Source organism: Muntiacus reevesi, chromosome 6 (assembly GCF_963930625.1).
Source record: "Muntiacus reevesi chromosome 6, mMunRee1.1, whole genome shotgun sequence".
NCBI classification, from domain to species: domain Eukaryota; kingdom Metazoa; phylum Chordata; class Mammalia; order Artiodactyla; family Cervidae; genus Muntiacus; species Muntiacus reevesi.
In genome coordinates, this window is record NC_089254.1 from 44,460,900 (window position 1) to 44,486,006 (window position 25,107).

The following is a 25,107-nucleotide window of genomic DNA, read 5'->3' on the forward strand; positions in this document are numbered from 1 at the left end:
AAGCATCTGTCCTCACCCCCGTGGGAGGTTATCTGTGTGGTACCCAGGAGCCATAGCCACAAAGGGCTGTCTGCTGTCATGCCTGGTGGTACTCAGCCATTATCCTGAGTGGGATCACTTCAATAAAAAGGAACAAGGTTCCCCCCCTCCTGCTACATAACACCCTCTGCCCCCCAAATATCATTCCTGAGAGGTACAGCTCAGAAGTTGCTCTTTATTCCAAAACACCACTGCAGCCTGAGACCCCTGTTCTTCCCCTTCCGGGGACCCGGCTGGGAGACGATCTAGAAGGAGACACAGTGCCTTGTATCGTTCCCTCATCAGTACAGAGTTGGTTCTAAGCAGCCAGCCCCTCCTGCCTCTTCTCTGGAACCAAGCCTGAGCTGTGGGACTCAGAGGTGGCTTCATTCCTTTCTAAGCGAGAAAGAAGGGGCCTGCATGGCGCCTACAGGACAGTGGGGTCAAAGCGCACAGAGAGTTTCGGACGCCTCTTCCCCTCCCCCACCACCTGTCCTCAACTCAGCCAGACAAAACCCCCAGAGCCAGCTCTGGGGTCCTCTGAAAAGCTCCCACCTCCTTTCAGCAAAGGCCCTTTAGCAATCACCCTGGTGTTCTCCTGAGCCCAGCAAGAGGAGGATGAGTGGGGCTTTCTCTCTGTGGTGGCGCTCCTTCAGGAGGTGGAGCCTCACTACCCTCCCCTCACACGTGGGCTGGGCGTCGTGACTGGTTCCTAAAGGATGGAATCAAACAGGAGTGACTGACAGTGAGTCACTTCTGAGATGAGCTCATCAATGGCATTTTGACTCGCCTTCCTTGTCCTCAGGTTGCTGGTTCTGAGGACAGGGAGCCTCTGCACTGTCAGCAGCCCGAGGGGAGGCCTAAGGTACTGTGGGCGGGGGACCAAGGCCTCCGGCCAACAGCCGGGTGATGGAGCCACCTGGGAGGTGGGCCTGCCCACACCGCCGAGCCTTCAGAGGACGGCAGTTCTGAACGACAGCTTGGCGGCAACCTCATGAGAGACTCCGAGCCAGAAGCACCCAATTAAGCCACTTCCACATCTTGACCATACATACTGGTCGTTTTAAGATGCTAAATGTTGGGGTCATTTGTTATGTAGCACTAGGCCACTAAAGGCTCTCACTACCTCAAGCTCAAGGGAGGCCTTGGTCCTCTCCCTTCCTTCAACTGCCCTCTCAGGTTCCATCTTGACGTTTTTTGAATTCAGGCGGTCTGGTATCCCTCTGGTACCTCTACTGGCCCATCCCTGGCCTTTACTGGTGTGTCCTCACGGTCTCGAAAGCTCTTTCCCCACAAAAGGGGGATGCAAGGGAGGAGCCCCCTCAAGCCTGGGTTTGGAATTTTAGCTCCTGGCCTGCCATCCAAAGTGACATCTGGAACTAGAAGAATGACTCTTGGCAGAGAGCAGCCTTCCTCAGGCCATGAAACTCCTTCTTGTTTCTGAACCCAGTGGGACTTAATGACTTCACTCAGGCTGACAGGCAGCAGGAAAAGACTGCAAAATAACGTGTTCCCTTATGTATCATATGCACCTCTCCTGTACCCTTTCTGCTCAACTGCAGCTTCTGCAAAAGGTCACATCTCATTTCAACTTTACAGTTAAGCGCATCTGACACTAAGTGTGGATTCCAGAACGGGATGGAGATGCAATGTGGCTTAAATGTTGCAAGGTGCGCCTCTCTACCCCCACCCTGGCTGGCTGTGTTCTGTTACAGCCATGAAGGAGGAAGCAATTCAATTCTTGCTTCTCTCATAATTGTACAAGGGACAGAAAGTAGTTTTTGATTTTAAAAAAATTCAGGCAGCTCTTCTATCTGATCAAATCCTATCAATTTTATATCTCAGTTCTACAGGACAAGGTCAAACAGTTATAAATATCAATCTTTTGGAAGAATTGGAAAAGTGGTGCATGCATGCTAAGTCACTTCTGTTGTGTCCGACTCTTTGCGACCCCATGGACTGTAGCCTGCCAGGCTCCTCTGTCCATGGGATTCTCCAGGCAAGAATACTGGATTGGGTTGCTGTGCCCTCCTCCATGGGATCTTCCCAAACCAGGGATCAAACCCATGTCTCTTATGTCTCTTTAAAGGCAGGTGGGTTCTTTACTACTAGCACCACCAGAAAAGTAGAATGGCCCTCAAAGCAGTGGTTCTCAAAGTATAGCCCCTTGGGGAACAGCATTAGCATCACCTGCAGGCTTGGTGGAAATACAAGATCTTGGGCCCCACCCCAGATCCACTGAGTCAAAAAGCTCTGGGGGTGGAGCCCAGGCACCTCTATTTTAACAACCCCCTCTCACCCCCCGAGTGAACAATTCTGATGGCTAAAGGCTGAATATCAATGATTTAAAGGATTAAATATTTCAATCATTCATTCATTCATAAGACACTGATTGAGTGCCTACTATTTGCCAGATACTCTGAGGCAACAAAGAGGAATTAGAAGGCACTCCTTCCTCAAGGATTTTGCAGTCCTCCCTTCCCTGACTTTGTGACATAGCTTGAGAACAGAGCAGAATTCAGAGACACTGATTCAAGGAATGGAAACCACTCTTTATATGTAAAGAGCCTTTTCAATGGACAGGAGGCACAGCAAAATTGTTTTTTTTTCCTTTCCCCCCAGGAATGATCATCTCAAAATAGGAACTTTTCTAAAGTAAGTAAATGTGTGGGTTTAATATATCATCTACAGCTGGCTCAGCCTTTTTTAGCTTAAAAAAAAAGATTATGTGATTTCACCATGAATGAAATGCAGAATTACCTTAAAGATTCACTTAGTTTCGTGCCTGTCTTTTTTTTTTTTTTTTTCGTGCCTGTCTTTTAATGAGAAAGCTATTTTGTTCTATCATCTTCCATGAAATCACACTTCCTTCCCCTTTTCTGTAAGTGTAAGTAAGACGCCTTACTCAGCCTTAGAGCTGTGTCTATTGTACTGCCAACATTTGTTAATTCATTTGTTCCTCCCCAACCTTATCAAGTAGATGCAGCAAACACAACGTCTGTAGATGCAGAACAGACACTGAAGAGGCAGGAACAGGAACCCAGACCCATCTTTTAACCCCATGACAATCACAGTGTGCTGTAGTCTAAGCCCCACGGGGTTCTAGAAGGCAGCTAGTATGAACCACTGGCTAAAACTCAATTGGCTGGTCCAGGGCAGGCCTTGTGCTTGTACCAAGGGGCTGACTGTGTCGCTGTTCTGCCAAACAGCTTTGATTTCTTCTGTGGAAGAAATTTTAAATGTTACAGTTCATGCTAGTATCCCCTTCAGAACCATGGATACTGAGGAGCTGGCCATAAACTCCTTCTGGTCACCAGCTCCAGTGGCCTGTGTGAGAATCTGCTCCACAGTGAGCAGATCCAGCTTTGAGAAGATGCTCCACATCTGCTCCTGTCTTAGGCTGCTTCAGTTATGCTCAAGGATTCAGTGAAACATGATTGGGGCAGATATCCTCCCTGTGGTTAGGGATGAACTTGAGTTAATCCAGCCAAGCCTGGGCTCAGATACTCTGGCTCCTGTAGGGATGAGGAGTGTGGCCACAGAAGAAATCAAAGCTGTCTGGCAGGACCAGCAACACAGTCGGCCCCTTGGTGCAAGCACAAGGCCTTCCCTGGTCAGCCAAGTTCACTCACCACACTTCATCTACTGGGTGTCACAGCTCACCCATGAGGGAACCCAGAGGCATCAGGAGACCTTTTCTACCTCCTGTATTCTGGGGAATAACCTAGTGACTTTATTTTTATGCAACTGAGAAAATCTAAAGTCCATGTGGGCTGTGTAGAAAACTGTGAGGGTATCTTTCAAGTCACATACAGAGCATGCATCTCAAGGTGAACCCAAATGCATCCTCCATTCCCATTGGCTTTCTCTAATCAAGGAGTTTTAGAACATCAAGTCCAACCCTTAGTTCTAATTCAGGGGTGCCTGTTGGCTTCTGCCGAGGCACTGATTTGATTAGTGGCATTCAGTGGAACTACAGACATAAGATGTTGAGCTTACAAATGTGTGATTTATTTCAGGATTCCGAAATGAGGAACGCATCTATCGATGGCACACTGGAGGCTGAGAGATTCTGAGGAAGCATTTCATGCATATAAACAGCACATGCAGCGGAAAAGCAACGTGCTTATGGTCACAACCCGGAAGCTGGGGACCACCCCACTGTGTTCTCCACGCTCACGGAGTGCTGGCTCTGCAGGAAACCGCTGGGATTAGATGATCCTGCGTTTGGACACCCATATGCCACCTCATTTATCTACCTGTGACAGGGACAGTGCTGGAAGAGAATCAAAAGATGACAAATTGCTTCTGGTTTTAAAGGAGCTGTTCAGGCTGGGTGTACGCCTAGGGGGAACCAGGTTTCATGCCAGCAGCCATCACTTCAACCTGTTACAAGGCCACATCTTGGCAAACACCAACCGGCAGATGATTGTTGTCTTCTTTCACCAGTGGATTTAAAGACACTGGCTCTGAACACCTGAAATCTAGTCATTCTGAAGATGTGTGTGGCATAGAGCAGACCTGCCCACACGTTGCTGTGAGGCAGGATGGCAGACATTAGACAAGAGTTCCAGATGAGAGGGTTTCCCCCCCCCCCCATGTTGAGGCAGACAGATAACAGGGGAATGATTTTGCAGGATTCCAGAGCAGAGATACAGTATCAGCAAATGACTGGGAAAGACTGACACGTGTAAGATAAGGAGATAAAAATTTCTGGGATAGTGGCCACTGGAATTTGCTTTTGTGGATACAGACCCCTCCTACTCCCACCCCTATCAAGTTTCCAACTTCCCTGGGAGCAGGGAAGAGATGCACTGGGGTTTCAAGACCTGAGCAAAACGAGTCCTCCACCATCTGCTCGGCATACAGCCGGTGGTTCAACTAAGGTGGGACATCGTTCTGGCTGTGACCCTTCTTCCTCTGTTCCAGCAGATGCTTCCTCTCTGAGAATGACCACATAATTCATGGTTGACACACTCAGTTCTCTGGAGGTGAACATTCCTTAACCCACCTAGTTTGTGTTTCTTCTCTGCCATGTGCTAGAATTCGCAAGGCTGGAGAAGCGCCTCACTATGCTTACGTATACAGATGTTAGGCGCCCTGAGAGTCCTCCTGACAGTCTTTGAGACAGGTACTAATATTACTTGCATTCTGTAGATGGGGAAATTAAGACACGATGAGACGGAGGCGTCAGCTGAAGGTCACCTAGCTGGTCAGTGGCAGAGCCACAGTCATGCCCATGCAGCTTGGCTGCAGGGTCTGGCTGTGTCTAACCCCTCCCTGCATCTCCAACACAACCAGCCTTCAAATTCAGCAGCTGAGCCCCACATGGGGACTGGTTAGATAAGGCCTCTGGAGTGCAGTGTGTGCCAGAAGCAGGAACACAGAGCCTGCAATGTGATAAGATAGAGGCTCATCTCCAACCCCCTGACTGCTTTCAAAATCCAGGCCAGACGTCCAAACATCTATTTTGTGTTTGTTTTGAACATTCCACCACATTGCCCCAGATGCTTCATGCTTCTCTCTGTTCTCCTTCTTTAGGTAAGCAGCTGCCTCATTCCCGCACACCTCCCACCTCTGGCAATCCTCCTGCTGCCAGTGACTGATGCCCTCTGCCTCACCTCATTATACATTTCAGCTGAAAACTCCTATTTTCCACATGGCAGCGAGGTGTATTTATAGCATGAATCACATGCCAAGATGTTTCAAGATTATCACCTTGAATAATAATCCTGGTGCATAGTCACCATGCCCATTTCACAGATGGGCAAGGAGAGGTGGAAGGTCACAGCAAGGTTGCCAAGGAGTCCTAAACTGCCAGGTCTCTTAAGCCACTTACGTATCATCCTCTCTCCAGACTGCTTCCTCTCATCTTCCTGTTTAACAAAGCTATCGAAGGCCAGGAGATGAGAGATGCCCTCAAGACCAAGTTGTACTGTATCTGTGTCTGCACTCCAGGTCCCAGAATACTAACAAGCAATTCTGAGGTCCAGTGGCAGGAACATCAATGCTCAGATTTTTGCCAAAACCCATTTTCATTAGTAGGTTTACATGCATGAAACACTTATGTGGAGTTTTTGGTCTGTACAATTCTCTCATCACCCGTTATAACTAATCAGAATGCTGAGTGGATTTATTCGCATGCAGATCACAACCAACTAACTGCCTTCAACGTCTGCTGAAATGACCGTGACTTTGTTCTGAAGGAATCTTCAGGCCAAGAAATGAAAAGGCATATCATAACCTATAGGCAGGCTGAATAACGTTTCTTCGGAGTCAACACTGTTAAGATTGTTTTTCAAATAGTTATTAGAGGAAGCTCAGATCTCAAGTGAAAGAGATATAAGAGAGTCAGAAGATGTGTTCATTGCCTGGAGCCAGGAATTAGAAATACAAAGACTGTCAGGTTCATAAAAGGTGAATTTGTCTACAATTGTGGACAAACTATTTGGTGGCCTCTGTGTATTTTTCTCACTGGGTTCTCTGTTCATGACAAATGCATTGAGGTGAGATATGTGATGTTAGGAAAGTGGCTAAACTTCTTTGAGCTTCCAAACCTGGGAAGCCAGCCCCCACCAGTCCACCTTACTGAACTGTTACTCAAATCAAAATGAACATGCTAGGAGAGGCTGCTTCATAAATGGCAAGATGCTGTAGCTGTTTCTAAAGATACATGATCACCCTTAAAAGGCGGTAGTGAGAACAGAAGCCTCTCATCTCTGTTTTCAAAGGAATCACCTTCTAGAGATACTGCTGAGAAGTGGCATTTGGGAATGTGACTGCAGAAGACAGTCTCCGTCACAGGATTCAGAAGCAGGCAAGAGCACACCATTTCACTCGTTCACCATCTCTGCTCACGTTCGCCCTTGAGTCCTTATCTCATCATCCAGTGCAATACTTGGAGTACTTATAAGGACCCAGTGGAGACTCAAACACATGAGACACACCAAAGGATGCCAATCTAAAGATTTCAGTTCCTCCAATGCAGAAAGTTTGTCCACGGGAAAGAAACTGGGGGGATTTCTGGGAGTCTAAGTCTAGGGTAACCAGCCGACTTGGACTTGAATTTCTGGGTCAAGCGAGTCAGTGGACCTGAGCATCGTATTTGAATATACATTCTGCATCCTCCCAGCTGGCAGGGAACACAGCATCAGAACTAAGGGAGGTCTGGAGGAAGGCATATGTGTGTCTGTGCTCCTAAAGAGTTTATCCCTAGAGATTTATAACCTGGGCATTCCCCCGTCTCCCATTAGTTTCAATTTCCCTAGCTGACACCATTTTCTCACCATCAGGAATCCAACAGAATCACACCCCTTCTATTTTTCCTGCGTCAGATTATCGCCTCTAATATATCTCCCTGATCCCTGTTGGTGGCTTCCTGCCACTAGCTAAATCTTCTACCTAACAGCTCGAGGCATTCCGTGCAAAACTGCAGCCTTCAGCAGGACTGGGGCCTGGAGCTGCTGGGCGTGCCCCGTGTAACATTCACCAGGAACACACGTGTGCCGCAGAACTGTGGTCCAAATCGAGCACTGACTAGGGCACACAGCAGGGAAATGGCATTTGGAGCCACTGAGGAGATGTGATCAGTGGGGATTTCCCCTTTAAAAACTTATAGCAAAAGCCTGCCTGAGACCATTCAATATTCATAAGTGGAAAACAGAGATGGCGTTTCTGTTCCGCCAAGAGCAATAGCTATTTATCACAGCAAATGACTGAAATAGTTGTACGTACAATGCTTTACTCAGCGCTGTAAATTACGGTATACAGAAGATTAAACTTAAGCCTAATGCTACCCTTGAGCTTCAACAGCTGAGTCCTATAAATGGATACCTGTTAAAAAGAGAGAATCTTTTTTCCTGGTTACTGTTTAAAAGTGTATCTCTATTAAAAGCTTGTCTTAGACATAAATTACCAGGAAGCCTGCCCCTGGCCCCAGGCAGGCTCTTCCTCAGGGCACTGACTCAGAGAGTCACACCTAAATGACAGAATGACAAGCCTGAGAGCATGTGCTGTGCTGACCTCCAGAGGGATGGCGTTAAGAGGGACTTTACAGGCGCCTGAATGAACTCTGGGCCAGCGCAGGGGTAGGCGGGGCTCTGCAGGGCCTTACGGTGATCTTTATGATTAAAATGATCCTGAATACTACCACTTCACAGAAAATGCTTCTGAAACCTGCTGTTCTGTGAAGTATTAAGGAACACAGACCTGGAGCCGAAGCCCCCTTTTACTAACTACATTTCATTCTCCAAGCACTCGCTCCTCAAAGTATGGTCCGTGGACCAAAAGCATCAGCATCACCTGGGAGCATGTTGGAAACACAAATTCGAATCTGCATGGTAGCAAGAAACCCCCAGGGGGCTCACATGCACATTAAATTTTGGGCATCAGGGGATAAGTAAGCAGGTGTTAACAGGGAGGAACCCCTTGATTTTCACACTGGAAATCATTACATGTGACAAATGGGATTTATGGGAATAGGTACTAACACTGGGCTGTAGGATTCTGAGCTCTCTTTGGTCTAATCCTAGTTCAGAACATTTTCAGGAACTTGAGAGATTTTTATGAGCTGGGAATGAACGTATCACTCTGGACTAGATAGATGACCCAAAACACCCCAGGGTATAAAACAGAGTGAATTAGCAAAAATTCATGCTTTATTAATCAGTCAGGATGCCTCTAATCCTCTTGTGAGTCAGGAGGCTGAGAACACGTGACAGTGTTTTGAGCCAGGATTTCAATTCTTTGTTGTAATTATCAGTTGACTTTAAGTATGTAAAAATCTGTGTTGTTTGAGAAGACACAGATCCTGAACAACTGTATGAGAAAAAAGTTATCATTTGGTATGCATGTTAAATACTTAATGGTAGTCACTAAATAGATTTAAATAGACTAAGAGATAAAAGAAAATCTATTGTGACCAAACTAGCAGAGGGGAAAATGTTGAGCGTTAAGAAAACTTCTCTAATATAATGGAAGGCAAAAAAGGAGAACAAAAGCAAATAAAATGCAAGGTACACAGAACACAAATTGAAAGACAGAGATAAGTCCAAATATATAAAGTACTCACAATAAATGTAAATGGATAAAACTCATCTATGAAAAGACACTATCAGATTGGATTTTTTAAAAAGCCACCTATATACTGCTTACAAGAGAGACACCTAAAACAAAATGAAAAGTTGAAAATAAAAGACTAGAAAGAGATAAGGCAAATGCATACTGACCAAAAGAAAATTAGGTAGCAATGTTAATCAGATAAAAATAGGACCTAAGACAAAAGCATTAATAGGGATGAATAATCCATCACTAAAATGACTTGAGTCATAAACTTATATGTATCCTTGGACAGCAAAGAGATCAAACCAGTCAATCCTAAAAGAAATCAACCCTGAATGTTCACTGGAAGGACAGATGCTGAAACTGAAGCTCCAATACTTTGGCCACCTGAGGCAGACAGCCAATCTGTTGGAAAAGACCTTGATGCTGGGAAAGATTGAGGGCAGAAAAAGAGGGTGACAGAGGATGAGATGGTTGGATGGCATCACTGATTCAATGGACATGACTCTGAGCAAGCTCCAGGAGATAGTGAAAAAGAGGAAAGCCTAGTGTGCTGAAGTCCACGGGGTTGCAAAGAGTCAGACATGACTTAGCGATTAAACAACAACATCCAATAGCACAGCCTCAAAACTGTATAGCAAAAAGTGTTAAGAGTTTCAGGAGAGACTGACATATAAGTATAAGAGACTTAAAACTCCCTTCTCAGAAATTACAGACCAAGCAGACAAAAATGCAGAGGATATACAAGATTTGAAGAACAAAATAAACAATGAATATATGGAGCCCTGCACATAAAAGTGAGATTATACAAATTTTCCAATCACGTATGACATTAAAAAAAAAAATGCCAGTGTAATCACAGAGGAGGTATCCTAAGTTATAAAACTTACTTTTTAAAATAAGTTTAACATATGTTAAACCTTATGCCTTACCCTGCCTTACCCTTATAAGGATAACATAACTTTCCCTGGTTATCACAAATTAAACTAGAAATCAAAAATAAAAATAGTAAGGCCTGCTCACCAAACTTTATGTTCGGAAACTAAAACCACACTCCTCAATTTCTACTTGGCAATGGTGTGATTTTTTTTTCTACATGTGGCCTAGTTGATCTGGGACCAGGTTTATTTATATGACATTTGTCAGGGGTATCACCAGAAACGGGAAACTCCCCAAGCCATTATAGCTTCATAATTTTGTGCTTTGAACTAAATTCTAAACCAAAGGGAATGTGAAGTACCTGACTCCAGGAAGAAAAGAAGGGATGTGCCTGGGTTAATTACGACCTAGTCATACAGCCCCAGAAGCTGCTGTTGGCTCGTTCCCCAGACTGTGCCCGTTCCACCATACCATGCCCATCTCCTGGGGCTCGCCCGGGAGATCAGCCCAGTTAGCCACTACTGGCTGGGTGCAAAGACTGTCCTAGAAGGGCTCCAGCCACCTGGGGAAAGGTGCTGTTCAATCGATGTGGCATCTTACAATTAAGAGGGTCCTGGAACTGAGCAAATTCCTAGTCAACAGAGGATATAGGACCTTCTGAGAAATGACTGGGGAATGCTGCATAGGAGACACACACAAAACAGATAGGTCTAGGGGACATCCCTGGGATAGAGTGTGGTCCCCCTGAGAAGTCCACTGCAACCAACCCCAAAACAACCACTTCCTCTGGACTGCCTGGGATAGAGTGTGGTCCCCCTGAGAAGTCCACTGAAACCAGTCCCAAAACAACCACTTCCTCTGGACTGTGCGGCCAGTTCAACCCAATTCCGGCGCTGGCTGAATGATGAAAGAAATATTAGAAAGAAAAACACCAAACAACCTAAAAAGAACAGAATGTGGGATGGGGTGATACTGGTCAAGTCACACTGACCACAGGTCTGCAAGTTCTGTGGGCTGGTGGGGGTCAGGGAGTTGGAACAATAAGAAAAAAAAAGAGAGGACCACAGCTCTTCTGCCTCTGCTAGGGGCACCTGTGGTGATCAAAATAGCTCAGTGGTTTCCTGGCTCACAAATATGACCAGTCAGAGTGGGGGCAGCTCTCAGGGAAACTCCCCCTCTGTCCTCGGCCTCCTCACTGGTCTCCCAGCCCCTCTCAAACGTCATCAACACCGCCCCACTTTACAGAGGACCTGAGGCAAAGGCTCACTGTCAGGGCGGAGGCGCCCCACACCTAGGGTGAGTGTCATAGTGGTTAAGAGTGTGACAGGGGAAGCTGAAAAAGTGGCATAAGAATTTTCCAAGCTGCTGTCCAGGTCTTGCCTCTTTTAATGCACCAGTAACTTGATTCACAAGCACCCGGAGAGAGTGCCACCATCAGAGGATGCTCAGAGTTGACAGGCGGGTCCTTGAGTTAGGGGGTCAGTCAGGGCTAGTATGAAAGCACTCCACTGGGGATGGCGCAGCAGGGCTCCTGGGGGAGGCGGGCACGTTTCAGAGAACGACATATGGGGTGGGGACAGCCACCTAGCGAGACAAGCAGAAAACCACACAAGGGAAGCCACATTCATCTTAGAAAGAGGCCTCAGGACTTTGAAGAAATAATTCCTGTGAGAGAAAAGCAAAGCATCTATGATGCTAGTAAACAAATAATAGTTAGGAAGCAAACTATTAGTAAACAAATAGTTAGTTAGGAAGCAAACCTTAGGCAGAAATCAGTAGTTCCAGTTTTCTAAAATAAAGACTAGAGTTACTTTCTCTGGGGGGAAAAAAGACCAAACACGATTATTCATTCCATGTGAAGTAAGATTCATCACAGTGAACTGTTTACTTAATCTTTCATCATTTACTCCCTTCAATTTACATTTTCTCCCGGACGTATTTATTTCCCGTGTGCCTCTATGCAGCATTCCCCAAAGTGCACTTGTTTTCCAGAAGTGCCCAGCCCCGTGAAAGAGCAGTCCTGGGCAGACTCTTCACTACAGTATTTCCTTGATTCCAGGGTGCCATCGATTGTAAGAAGCCATATCAACTTAAGAGCACCTTTTCCAGAAGAGAAGAAAACCTGCCATGGTAAATATACACGAGACACGGGAAGAAGCACTTTGACTTCAGACACAATAGAGTTTGGAACCTTCTTTAGAGACACCCCCCACTCAGCCCCAGCATCCCCAAGGCAAGCCCATACACTCCTATATGTGACACTTTGGGAGGGACCTCACAGTGACCCCAGGCAAAGCACTCAGAATCAGCTCCTTGAGCAAATACTCCTGATGCTCTTCCAAAAGGTAAACTGATGGTGGAGTGGCAGGTTGGATGGGAACTGGGTTCTAGCATCAGGAAGAGAGGTGAAAATAAAGGAGAGTCAAAACCACCTTTGAAAACCCTTCCACTCATAAAGTACAGTAGACACAGTTTCGGGATGAGAGAATTTCCACAGCCAATTTCTCCTCCAGGATTAGAAAAGATGTTTGTTTTTCTGCTTGGGCCATGGATGGAGTAGGCTTGTATCTGGGACCACATTACTAACAAAAACGTTCATTATTGTTATTATTATTGTCACTCAGTACATGGTGGTAAATTCAGATAAATTAAGAGCGATGGGACTCAAAAGCAAAAGGGATGCATTTTTGTTTTTTACTGCGAGACCTCTGGGTGCTCTGATGGGCTAACAGGCGCTGAGAACCTCCAGAGAGGAATCTGGCACACAGTCTTTCCCAGGCGTGTGTGCACCCAAGCCCCAGCTCTCAGTGAACGGATGGACTGCTCCAGGGAGGAAACACTGCCGCTCTGCTCACTGCCCCAGATGGGGGCCATTCCAAAATGACCTTTGGAATCAGCACTGGCAACATTCTTCGCTTGCATTTAAATAAAGCGATGGCTGTTCCCCTAATTTTCCTCGGTTGATACAGCTCTGAGGAATGGAATGGAGCAGCCCATACAGCGAGGACAAGCCAGAGATGAGTCAGAAGCCTGGGGTCATGTTACAGTGACAGCCTTCCAGAACTCAGCTGTGGTCAGGGATCAAAGCAGCAGCCTCTCCAGTGCAAAGTGAGGCAGGACGGTTCCCCTGCATCAGCTGCATCCGAACAGAGACAGTCCTTCTCTTTCAAGGAGCAACATCTTCTAAAAGCATGTGTTCGCTTACCTGTGGAATTTGGCTTATTCCCAACTTGGAAGTAAGTTTTCCTTCCAGGCTTTTTCCCTCCTTCCTTCCAAAATGCATTGTTTAAAAAGTGTTTTGAGTACCAACTGTAGATCCAGCATTCCCCGTGTTAACTTCGGGAACACAATGGTGAGCACTTTGAAAGGGCTCCTCAAAACTCCTAGTCTGGGCCTGTGCCTGTGCGTGCAATGCGGGTGGATAAGTAAACAGGCATTTGCAGTAGCTTCATACATGCTAATGCTGGTGAAGTGGGGAGAGCCAAGAGCACTTGAGTTGGGATTAGAGGAGTCCTTCCTTCTTGCTGTCCGTGCACCAAGTCAGAAAATGTCTCCGGCCTGGGACGCAGGGATGCAGAAGACACAGTCTCAGCCCTCGGGAGCTGAGTACCTAGAGCTCACAGGTGACTGTGGCACAGTGACTGGTGGGATGCAAAGGGCATGGGGACCAGCTGACAATTAAGCTGGGTAGTAGCTGAGCTCAGCAGAAATGTGGAAAAACACTTGGGGTGTTCACTAGCTTAAAAAGAGGTTTAGCAGTGATATAAAAATAAAATCACCTATACTTGGAGAAAAGAAATCCCAAGATATTGAAATGGCTATTGTTGAGGTCAATAGCATCCTTTGGTGGAAATCTAGTGGCCTTTTCTCTTCTCGCTCAACCACTTGGCGCTTGATTGGCTCCACAAACACTTTCTGCTCTTGGCTCCCACGTTGCCATCCTCTGTTGCTTTTCCCATAGGTCACTGGCCATTCCCCTTCTAACTAACTCTAAATGTTGACCTTCCCTTTTACAGTGTAATCCACCAGCAGATGCTGTCAGGTACATTTCCAAAATAGATCTTGCGTTTACCCTTCACTATCCACCTGCACAGCTATGCCTCAGTCCCTTCAAGGTCTCCCAGACTCCAAGCAGCCAGAGTGACCTTCTGAAAACAGAAGTCAGACTATGTCTTCTCCTCATGCAGGGTCCTCCCATGTCTTCTCACCAAACCCAGAATGAAGCCCGAACTCTGGGCTCTGCCCTACAGCGCTCTGCAGTACTGCCCTCGTTCACCTCTCTGAAGCCCTCAAAACACCTCACCTGATGTGCTCTTCCTACGGCTTGATCTCATTTTCACCTACATTATTTAAACTATCAGAACGCAGGCTTCACAGAAGTCACACTCTAGTCTTGTTCACCACTGTTTATCTGTAGCATTAGAACAATGCCTGGCATATAGTAGGTGCTCAATAGACATTTTTCAAATAAATGAATGAATCAAAGCTATGTGACTCTGAAGAAGGTAACCCAAGAGATTCAGGCTTGAATGAGATATAAGAAGAGGGGTTTTTTCTTTCAAGTAAAAATGAACTCAATAATACTAAAACTATGAAGATCCTCTTAATCTATCTCTAAATTTGAGCTGAATCATTACATCTGCTATTTGTCTACTTGTAAAATTTACCCGATTCACAGAAACGTGCAAGAAAGGGGAATTCCACTGAATTTAGAGGAAATTATCTACTGTTTTGGTGGTGGGGGTAGGGATTACATGGATCGCTCATTTGTTGGGGATGAACAAGAAACTACAGGCAGAACTGATGGTGGTACCCATTTCACCTCTCCAGTAAGCTTGTTTCTTTTTACTTTTTGATATTTAAAGGTCTATCCAAATGCCATGACTCTCAACACATGGACTGTAATCAGTTTATTCTTCCATTGTGATTTCCCTCAAAACTGTGCCCAAGTTCTTCACCTATGCCAACAAACAGATGATCAGAAGTGTAAGTTAGAAAAATGAGAGATAGGGAACTCAGGTGCCCCTAAGCACCTGCATTTAGGCTCCAGCATCCTACAGGGGACCAAAACAACCTTTCTGTATGGAAGTTCAGTTATTCTACAGCAGGGAGTTTGAGATCCAAAACATTAAATCAGTAGAGTGATCAAGAGTCAGGCATAGGCTGGAATCCTAGTTCTGCCACTTACATCAGCAAGATCTTGGGGAAATTTATTAAATCCTCTGAGTCTCCCTGTCCTAAGGTGTGAGACAGGAATAGTGGGAGCACCTTAGGGTGGCAGTAGGATTAAGTAAAAAAAAAAATCCTAGCATATGTAAGTGCTCAATAATTGTTATTGGTACTTTTCATCTTCCATTAACAGATAAGAAAAGCTAGGGTTTGGGACCAAATCAACTTGCTATATTCTAGATACACGTTTAATTCTAATTTGAGCAGCAGCAAGTTCAAAAATATAAACATTTGAAGGGGTGCAAAATGCGGTCCTACTTTATTGTAGATTTTTTCAGTTGTAATTCTTGATATAAGGTATCACCATTTGTTAGCCCATGATTAGTTTTGCTTTGGGATCTTCTTAGAATCAACTGTAGGAATTTCCTTAGTATCTGTCTTATGGTTACACTTTATCGGGGAGTATGGAAAGATGAAATAAGAAGAAACAACCACAGACATTGTTTCTGACTGTAAGGAACCCCAAAGATACATCAAGCCAGGAGTTAATTTTAGATCAGGGATACATTCATCAAATTAAGGTTAAAAAAAGAATCTCACTAACAAAATCAAGTTTGCACAGATTCACTTGATCTTGCCAAGTCTTATTAGTTAATACTGCTGAACTTGACAAAGAATATGTTCAATCTGACCAATTTCCTTTAATTATTTTATTTGTCTCTAGTGTAAATAATCTAGTTCATAAAAAAAAAAAACAACTCACAATAACAGAAATTTAATCTCAACAAACAAATCCCACTTAATTGACCAAAAACTTCAGTCCTGCTCTGTGGCAATCTACACCTTTGGAAAGGAAGTTCTGGCAGGATAATTAGCCAGTGATGATACCCTGGAAGCCCAGGGGCACTGACACTGGGAGGGACTCCCTTTCTCTAGGGCTCAAAAGCACCAATGGTTTGTTTCCTCCTCAACTAGAGGTCACCCGGAGATAGACGAAATAAAGAGAACAATTGCAGGAAACCCTGAAACCTCATTAATGAGGCTTCCATGTGTGGCCCTGCTGGGTTCTGCTGCTCTTGGTCCCCACCCAGCAGCGGCATCTGCATGTGCACGCAAGGGATGGAGATGCCAGCCTCCAGGAGCCAGTTGCTGCCACTCATTTATTTTGTGGCTCAGCCCCTCTGCTTTAGCTCACAGTTCATTAAATTCTACTGCATCACCATCAACATGCAAAACAGCTACTTGAAGGGCATTCAAAAATATAATCAGAAAAGGGACTAAAAGGGCCTCTCTAAGAAGGGAAAGAACTAATCCTATCTTGTCTTTTGAATGACATCTAGGTTCTTAGGTTCTAATATATATTTAAGTAGCAGTGACATCCAAGGAATATCTGTCTGATGGTTGGGGTGTAGGGCTGTATGGTTCTCTGCTTGGAGAGTGAGCACCAAAAGTGGCTGAAAAATTCTGAAGGATCTTTGTATACAAATGTGTTATTTCTTTTGCCACTTTCCCCCTGTTTTTTTGATTTTGAGGTGGGAAGTACTGCAATTTTATGGACTTCAGCAATCTATCTTGCTTTATGCTTTGAATATGACTGTGATGTGGAAATTATCCTGATGACCAGCTCATTGGAGGCTGAACTAGTAAACTTTCCACACGCTACTGTGTGGTTCCAGAGAACTGATTTCAGGGCTTGGTGTGCCCATGCACACACACATATTTGAATTGGGAGGAAAACCTGAATACAGAAAAGCACAGAACACTACACGGCAAGTGGAGATGTTACAATTCACAGCAGTGGCTTTCAGCTCGGGGTCATTTTGTCCCCTAGCGGACACTGTTTTCACTGTCATGACTGGGGGTGGGGGCAGCTACTCACATCTAATGGATAAAAGCTAGGGAGGTTGTTCAATATCCTACAATACATAGGACACCCCCATAACAGAATTTTCCAGCCCTAAATGTTAACTGTGCTGCTGTTGAGAAACTATTCTTTATGGTACCTTATTATGTAAATATATTAGGAGATAAGGACAGAAAAAATCATACTCCTTTCATTTAGGCAAATTATACAACTTCATAAATGTCCAACCCAATTACAAAGCCACAGCTAGAATCTACTTATTATCTTTCCCTTTACTTACAATATTTCAAATTGATTAAACATACGTAACTTCTAAATGTAATAAAAATATTTTTCCATTGTAGGTACCTCAAACCTTCTAGTTTTGAGCTTATATACAGGCTTATGCACACAAATGGGACCCCCCCCCCACACACACACAACATACACAGAGGACTCTTCAGAAGAAACAGCACTCCCTCCGCACTGAGGTTGGGACCCACAGTACCGAAGCAGACAAAGTCACCAAGATCACCCTCACACTGCACAGTAATCATAAATGGATATCCTTTGGACAAGACTTCATTATAAATCTCTGTAGCTTATCACTTGGTTAATGAAAGCATAACTCTTTTCTTTTTCTTTTTTTTAAAAGCAAACTTTGTTCCACCACTGTGCTAGAAGTACTTTCCACAAGTGAGCTCCCTTAATCATCAAAACAATCTCAGGAGAAAAACTACAATCCCATTTTAAGAATAGGAGACTGAAGCACAGAGAGGCAAAGTAACCTACCCAAGGTCACACAGCTAACAAGTGGAGCTGGAAATTGAACTTAAGAAGACTCACCCCAGAGAAGCAATTCCCAACCACTCGGCTCCCATATCATGTTAGTGTATCAAGTCACAACTTGGGCTGGACAGCTATGAAGGGTAAGGATGTCGGCTGAGTGGGATCAGTTCACCCAAGGAGAGGCTTTTTCTGTTTCCCTCTTTTCTATCTTAATGCTCAAGTAACATCATCAACTCACCTAAGAGACTTTAGAAACAAACCAATCCCTCAAAATCGTAATCTCCTGGGCAGAGGTTTAAAAAGCATCTAAAGGGCTGCTATACAGAGGAAACAGTCCTAAAGGGCCCACACAGGTGGAGTGGCCCAGCCAAGCCCGTGGCCTGGAGAGCGCCCCCGCCAGCCAGGCAGAGGTTCTCCTGAGCAATAAGCACATACCTGCTTTTTACAGCTAGGACACAAGCTTGGGGCACAAAGTCAGGAATAACAGGAAAGCAGCCAGTCCTGGGAGTTGGGGGGGGAGGTGGCCAAGGCTGCCTCGACCTGGGCAGGGACCCCAGAGAGATAACTGGGAGCTTCATGGTGTTTCCAAAGGAGCGGATACGAATATAAACCATATTTGTAAAGGGGATCCTCAGGACTCCTGGCAATGTAATCATCTTTAGGCCAACAAGTCTTGCCTCCAAGAGTGTGGGAAGCCGAAGATGAATCACAGGCTAGAGTCCGCAGGCTGACCTCCACGCGCACATCCCCCGAGACAGGGTGAGAAACGAAGGCAGGAAGCACTTGACTGAATTGGTTTTCCCATTTTTCATAAGAAACATTCAACGTAATAAAAAAATAGCCACACTTTATTGACAATAATAGCTACCCTTTCTTTATTTCCTTACTATGTGCCAGGAAACTACTTTATCTCTGTTCCTCACAGTAACTCTGCAAGGCAGGAACTATCGCCTTCATTTTAGAGGAAAATGAGGCCCAGAAAGGTCATGTAATTAGCCTGAGGTCTCTCAGCTAGGATCCTAGGTCTGTTTGACTCCAAAATTCACGATTTTTTCCATAATCGCTTTCACTGTTTCACATTACCATCAACCTCCAAAGTCCTCAGAACCAACTGCCTAAATACACACACACTTCTTCCATTTAACTTACCCAGGCTACTGAAATCTTGAAGGCTGCCATGCACCCATCTCTCTGAATAGGCTGTGATCCTTAAAATCAGGCACCAAATCCCAGGCACTGAGAATAAGCAAGTTTCCAAGAGAACACATAGCCCAGTCCCCTGTCACTTAAAAAGGTGAAGAGTCTGGGGTCTTAGGACTGGGTAAGGCTGAACTGGGACCTGGCCCCTGGGATGTATCCCTTCCACTGCACCTCAACTCTGCTTCCCAGGGCCAGGGCCAATACAGAGCTGAAAAGGTATTATTAATACATCCCTGGTCCCAAAAGGATCCTCGAAGCTGGTGACAGCCCACGGGTAACTGAAGTGCAAGGCAGGAGCCGGGGAGGCGTTCTGTGAATATGAAGAGAGACAAGCCGTGTCCAGCTGGAGGCCATGCGGAGATGCCATGGGGAGAAGAGAAATGAAAGCATGCTCTGGGTGTAGCACAGGAAAGCGCCTCTCACCAGTCATTTTGTACCAAAACCCCTGCGGCAGGCAGAGCCCTCATTTTATAGACCAGGTGGAGGCCACCAGCCTGAGGTCATGTAGTTAATGGGGGAGTCATGTGAAGTGCTCTGTCTGCCTCCAACGCCCACGCTCTGTCCATTATAACAAACTTCAAATGCTGCTCTAAAGAACCCTGGTGGCTTAGTAGGCCAGGAAAGTGGCACTTGAGCCCTCACCCCAATTTTCAACCCCCGTGGCTCTGCTGGGCATCTGTATTCATCCTGGGGTTCTATAGACGAGATTCCATTTGAGAGAAAACTCCGCAGCTAACATGATCGAATCTGAAGCCAGGTATTATGATGTGCTCCCTGGCAGGCAAGTGGGTTCTTAGGACAGCTAAGAAATCCTCCTTGCCCCTTAAGTGTTGCCCTGGTTCTGAGCTCTGCCTTGCACTCTCCTGCCCTTGATAAATACAGGTGAGAATCTGTGGGATACGTACCTGACAGACGAGGGAGGCTTAAGGGCCTCCATTTGCTGAGCTGTGGTCGTGTCCTACCACTGCTTGTCAGCTGCTTCAGCAAGCCCAAGAAGACTGAGTTTCAGGTGATGAGATCCATAACCCCAAACCCCCAAACTAATTTACTGCCATTGCTCAGAGCAGATGGCTACAAAACCCTCGGCTGTGCCCCTAAGCTTGACTTGCTCTTGAACCAAAAGGCCCAGGATAGAGGGAGGCACGTGTCAAGGGAGCCAAGCCCTAGCCCTAGAGGTCTCCTTCACTGGCTATGTGGGGTCTTGCCTCGGGAGGAATTATGCAGGGTACAGTGGGGGTCCCGGGTCCCATTTAGGTTATTTCCATCAGAAACCCTGCCAGTGAATTAAGTTCCCAGGGAAGGTTTTGACGGCTTCTGGGATTTTTCCTCGTCTCGTTCACTGCTGTACCCCAGCACCCAGAACAGCAGCACATCCTAGGAATGAATGAATGGCGATCCCTTCCTACATCTTCATGAGACAAACAGGAGCAGGCACCACAGAGCTTCCATGGTTGCTCCCTGACCTGCCAGCGGTGTGGGATCTTCTTGACACTGCTCTGCTCCTGACTCCCCTGCTTGTCACCTCAGCTGGTAACATCAGCACCGCGCCTCTGACAATCTGCCTGGGAGAGGTTTGGCCTTTTCTCTCCTCCTGGCGGACAGGAGGGTCATCTGCTACAGGGCATCTAGCAAGAAGGTCAGTGAGTGCCCAGCACACAACTTGCTCCTTTTATGCTCTATCTGCCAGAAATGAAAACGTGAGAGTGGGAAGCGCCCACAGAAGTCATCACTCGTGGAAGAGACAAGGAAACCAAAGCCTGAGACATTTAGGAAGTAGCCCCAAGTCACAGAGGTGGCTGCCAGGAGGGGCAGAAGACCTGCCCTCTCAATGAGAGCCAGGAGCTCTTTGTATGGCACTCACTAGGAGCCTCTGTGCCCATGCAGGTCAGAAAGTCTCAGAAGCCTGGATTCTTCTTTCTACATATTATAAACACGAAACACAACTATAGTACACACACAGATGCAGGCTATATACATAAACACACCACTATGCAAATGTCATATACATATATACATATTGGTAACTGGTATTACGATATATATAACTATTCAATAGTCCCAAGTACCTCTACTGGTGAGATTAGATAAGCTCATCTCCTTTTATTTTATACCTATTTATTACAGAATGGTGATAACTGAAGGGTTAGGGGAAAAGAAGAAATCCTGAGTGTAAGAAAGGAGAAATATGTAATTTGTGAAAGTGTATTGGGTATTATAATTGCTTTGACATTTTTTTAGGTATAATGTTTAATGCACTTTGAAATTTAACACTAAAGAAGGGCATTTGGAATTTATGTTCGACAAAAGAGAGGAGACTTTAAACCAAAAGATTGGGAACTACTGTTCTGGAACTCAGAGCACATTACAGCTTTGGAAATCGGCTGGTCCAACGACACCCCGTTTGAAGAGAAGGAAACCTCCACTCAGGTTAAGTCGCTTCCTGCCCTCAGGTCGGTAGCTGTTTATCTGCTCCTAGGGGAGCAGCTGCGTGGATGTTAGCTGTCGTGTGCCCAAGGCACCAGCACTGAAGGAGGCCAGCGTTTGCTGTGGAACTGCTGAAGGGTTTCACACCAAGGATGTAAAGACAGAGGGAAAGCAAGTTCCCAAACATGCCTGTTTTTTTCTTTTTTTAAAAAAACAAGCAGCATTCTCGGAAGAGGAGAAGCTGAACTCGTGGCTTTGTTTGCATTTCCTGAGGGCTGGCACCCCAGTGGCCCCCACGGTGGGCTGCCCTGGCCCCTCTCTCTCTCGGAAGAACCAAACATCTGGCTGTGAGGTGGCAGGAGTGGCTCCTCGAGCCACTGCTGTCCCTCCCCTTTGTCCCCTGCAAAGACCACCACCCATCTACCTAAACAATGGGACATTTTCTGTCTGGTGTCCCCACAGCACCGAACATTTTGGCAGGAGGACTACCCCTGACTACCCCTAAGGCAGTCGGCTTGGAAGCCAAGGTAGAACCCCAGGGGGATTCACCCAGGGCCGTGGGCTCAGACAGACCCAGGGCCAGGCCACAGGGCAGGGCTCCTCTCGAATGGTGGACGTCGGCCAGTGCAGGAGTCCACTTACCGCAGTGGGACTGGAAGACCTGCGGCTTGACGACCTGGTTACAGGCGCTGCACACCACGAGGTAGAAGTCGTCGTGTGCTGGGTAGTGGCCAAACAAGTGCATATCTGTGGGGGGAAAGGAAAACAGGTTGTTTTGAAAAAGCAACCAAGTCTTAGAAGGTGGACGATTTCTTCTTGGAAAGTCCTCCAGGACAGGTTTTCAAACAAGACCGGCAGAAAGGCAATCATCTTTAGGAAAGGGAATGCAGCTTGTCCAAATGCAGCTCCTTACTCTCAGAGAAGCCCATGCCTCCAAGAATCCCTCCTCATTTTCCTTGCAAATGGATGGCTACCACTGAAGGCTTAATCCATGGCATTTGGGCTGCTCAGAATCACACGCCACAGAGAGCCACTCTGTCCTGAAAGAGGGCCCCAGGGTTCACTGGGGCCCAGAGAGGCTCCAGTTATTTTAGGATGAGGGGGAAGTTCACCCAAACCCATTTCAACATAAGCAGAGGCCTCTCTGGTGAGTGACAGGGTGAGGAGGGCTGGAGAGAGAAAAAGGAGTCATCCTGGTTTCGGCAGCTGCCTGGGTCCCCCCATCACCTGCAGAAGACGCCAGGGTAAAAGGAAGCATCCAGACAAGTGGCTTGCTGGCTGCCATCATTATCCATTCTTTACTTGGGATATATTTACCGAGTTCCTAAGTGTGCTGGGCACCAACCGTGCTGAGTGCCAGGACTAACTGGTGAACGAGAACAAGGGCCCTACTCTGCTGGAGCAGAAAAGAGAAGCACTGACCAGATTCACACAGGTCATCATGTGGGTGTGTCTGGTACCCACTGAGGAGGGGAGGAACAGGGTCCCACGAAAAGCAGGTGGCAGGCTGACCTAACCTTGACTGAAGCATTGGAGAGGCTTCCCCGAGGAGGGACTAGAGAAAGAAAAGGTCAGGGGAGAGAGGGGGAGTTTGAAGTCCACCATGGAAGGAGATTCTGTGTGTTGGAGGAAGCTCTTGGCTGAAACAGAAGAACAAGAGGGGAGCCCGGAAGGTATAAGCTTTGTGGATCAACATGGAGAACACCCCTGCACAGAGGAGCCTGGCAGACTACAGTTCATAGGGATGCAAAGAGTCAGACATGACTGAGCAACTAACACACACACACACACACACACACACACACATAGATTTTGAACCTGACTTTAGGAACAATGGGAAGCTACTGAAGGTTTTTAAGCAGAGTGGTGACAGAATCAAATACATACTGTTGAAAGATCAGTTATGCGGCCTATGAGACACAACAGCTTACATATGTCCACACAAAAACCTGTTCATGCATGGTTATTGTAGTATTACTCATTAAAGCCCATGGATAGAAGCAACCCAGTTCAGTTCAGTTCAGTCACTGAGTCGCATCTGACTCTTCACGACCCCATGGACCACAGCACGCCAGGCCTCCCTGTTTATCACCAACTCCCGGAATCTGCTCAAACTCATCTCCATTGAGTCGGTGATGCCATCCAAACATCTCATCCTCTGTCATCTCCTTCTCCTCCTGCCTTCAATCTTTCCCAGCATCAGGGTCTTTTCAAATGAGTCAGCTCTTTGTATCAGGTGGCCAAAGTATTGGAGTTTCAGCTTCAACATCAGTCCTTCCAATAAATACTCAGGACTGATCTCCTTTAGGATGGACTAGTTGGATCTCCTTGCAGTTCAAGGGACTCTCAAGAGTCTTCTCCAACACCACAGTTCAAAAGCATCAATTCTTTGGCGCTCAGCTTTCTTTACGGTCCAACTCTCACAGCCATACATGCCTTCTGGAAAAACCATAGCCTTGACTAGATGGACCGTTGTTGGTAAAGTAATGTCTCTGTTTCTTAATATGCTGTCTAGGTTGGTCATAACTTTCTTTCTAAGGAGCAAGCATCTTTTAATTTCATGGCTGCAATCACCATCTGCAGTGATTTTGGAGCCCCCAAAAATAAAGTCAGCCACTGTTTCCATTGTTTCCCCATCTATTTGCCATGAAGTGATGGGACCGGATGCCATGATCTTAGTTTTCTGAATGTTGAGTTTTAAACCAACTTTTTCACTCTCCTCTTTCACTTTCATCAAGAGGCTCTTTAGTTCTTCTTCACACTCTGCCATAAGGGTGGTGTTATCTGCATATCTGAGATTATTGATATTTCTTCTCCCAATCTTTATTCCAGCTTGTGCTTCCTCCAGCCCAGCATTTCTTATGATGTACTCTGCATTTAAGTTAAATAAAGAGGGTGACAATATACAGCCTTGATGTACTCCTTTTCCTATTTGGAACCAGTCTGTTGTTCCATGTCCAGTTCTAACTGTTGCTTTCTGACCTGCATACAGGTTTCTCAAGAAGTAGGTCAGGTGGTCTGGTATTCCCATCTGTTTCAGAGTTTTCCACAGTTTGTTGTGATCCACACAGTCAAAGGCTTTGGCATCGTCAAAAAAGCAGAAATAGATGTTTTTCTGGAACTCTCTGGCTTTTTTGAGGATCCAGCAAATATTGCCAATTTGATCTCTGGTTCCTCTGACTTTTCTAAAACCAGTTTGAACATCTGGAAGTTCACGGTTCACGTATTGCTGAAGCCCAGCTTGGAGAATTTTGAGCATTACTTTACTAAAGTGTGAGATGAGTGCAATTGTGCAGTAGTTTGAGCATTCTTTGGGATTGACTTTCTTTGGGATTGGAATGAAAACCGAACTTTTCCAGTCCTGTGGCCACTGATGAGTTTTTCAAATTTGCTGGCATATTGAATGCAGCACTTTCACAGCAGCATCTTTTAGGATTTGAAACAGCTCAACTGGAATTCCATCACCTCCACTAGCTTTGTTCATAGTGATGATTCCTAAGGCCCACTTGACTTCACATTCCAGGATGTCTGGCTTTAGGTGAGTGATCATACCATCGTGATCATCTCGGTCATGAAGATCTTTTTTGTATAGTTCTTCTGTGTATTCTTGCCACCTCTTCTTAATATCTTCTGCTTCTGTTAGGTCCATACAATTTCTGTCCTTTATTGAGCCCATCTTTGTGTGAAATGTTCCCTTGGTATTTCTAGTTTTCTTGAAAAGATCT

The 25,107-nt window shown here is 45.8% G+C and overlaps 1 protein-coding gene across 3 annotated transcripts in view; it reads right to left on the minus strand.

The window, feature by feature from the left end:
• Positions 1 to 25,107, minus strand: part of ATXN7L1 (ataxin 7 like 1) — a 255,518-nt gene that overhangs the window by 135,555 nt on the left and 94,856 nt on the right. For all 3 annotated transcript variants that reach the window (XM_065939243.1, XM_065939242.1, XM_065939246.1), the window contains exon 3: positions 22,025 to 22,129. In XM_065939243.1, coding sequence (XP_065795315.1) covers positions 22,025 to 22,129 — 105 coding nt within the window. The remainder of the gene's footprint in view (positions 1 to 22,024; positions 22,130 to 25,107) is intronic.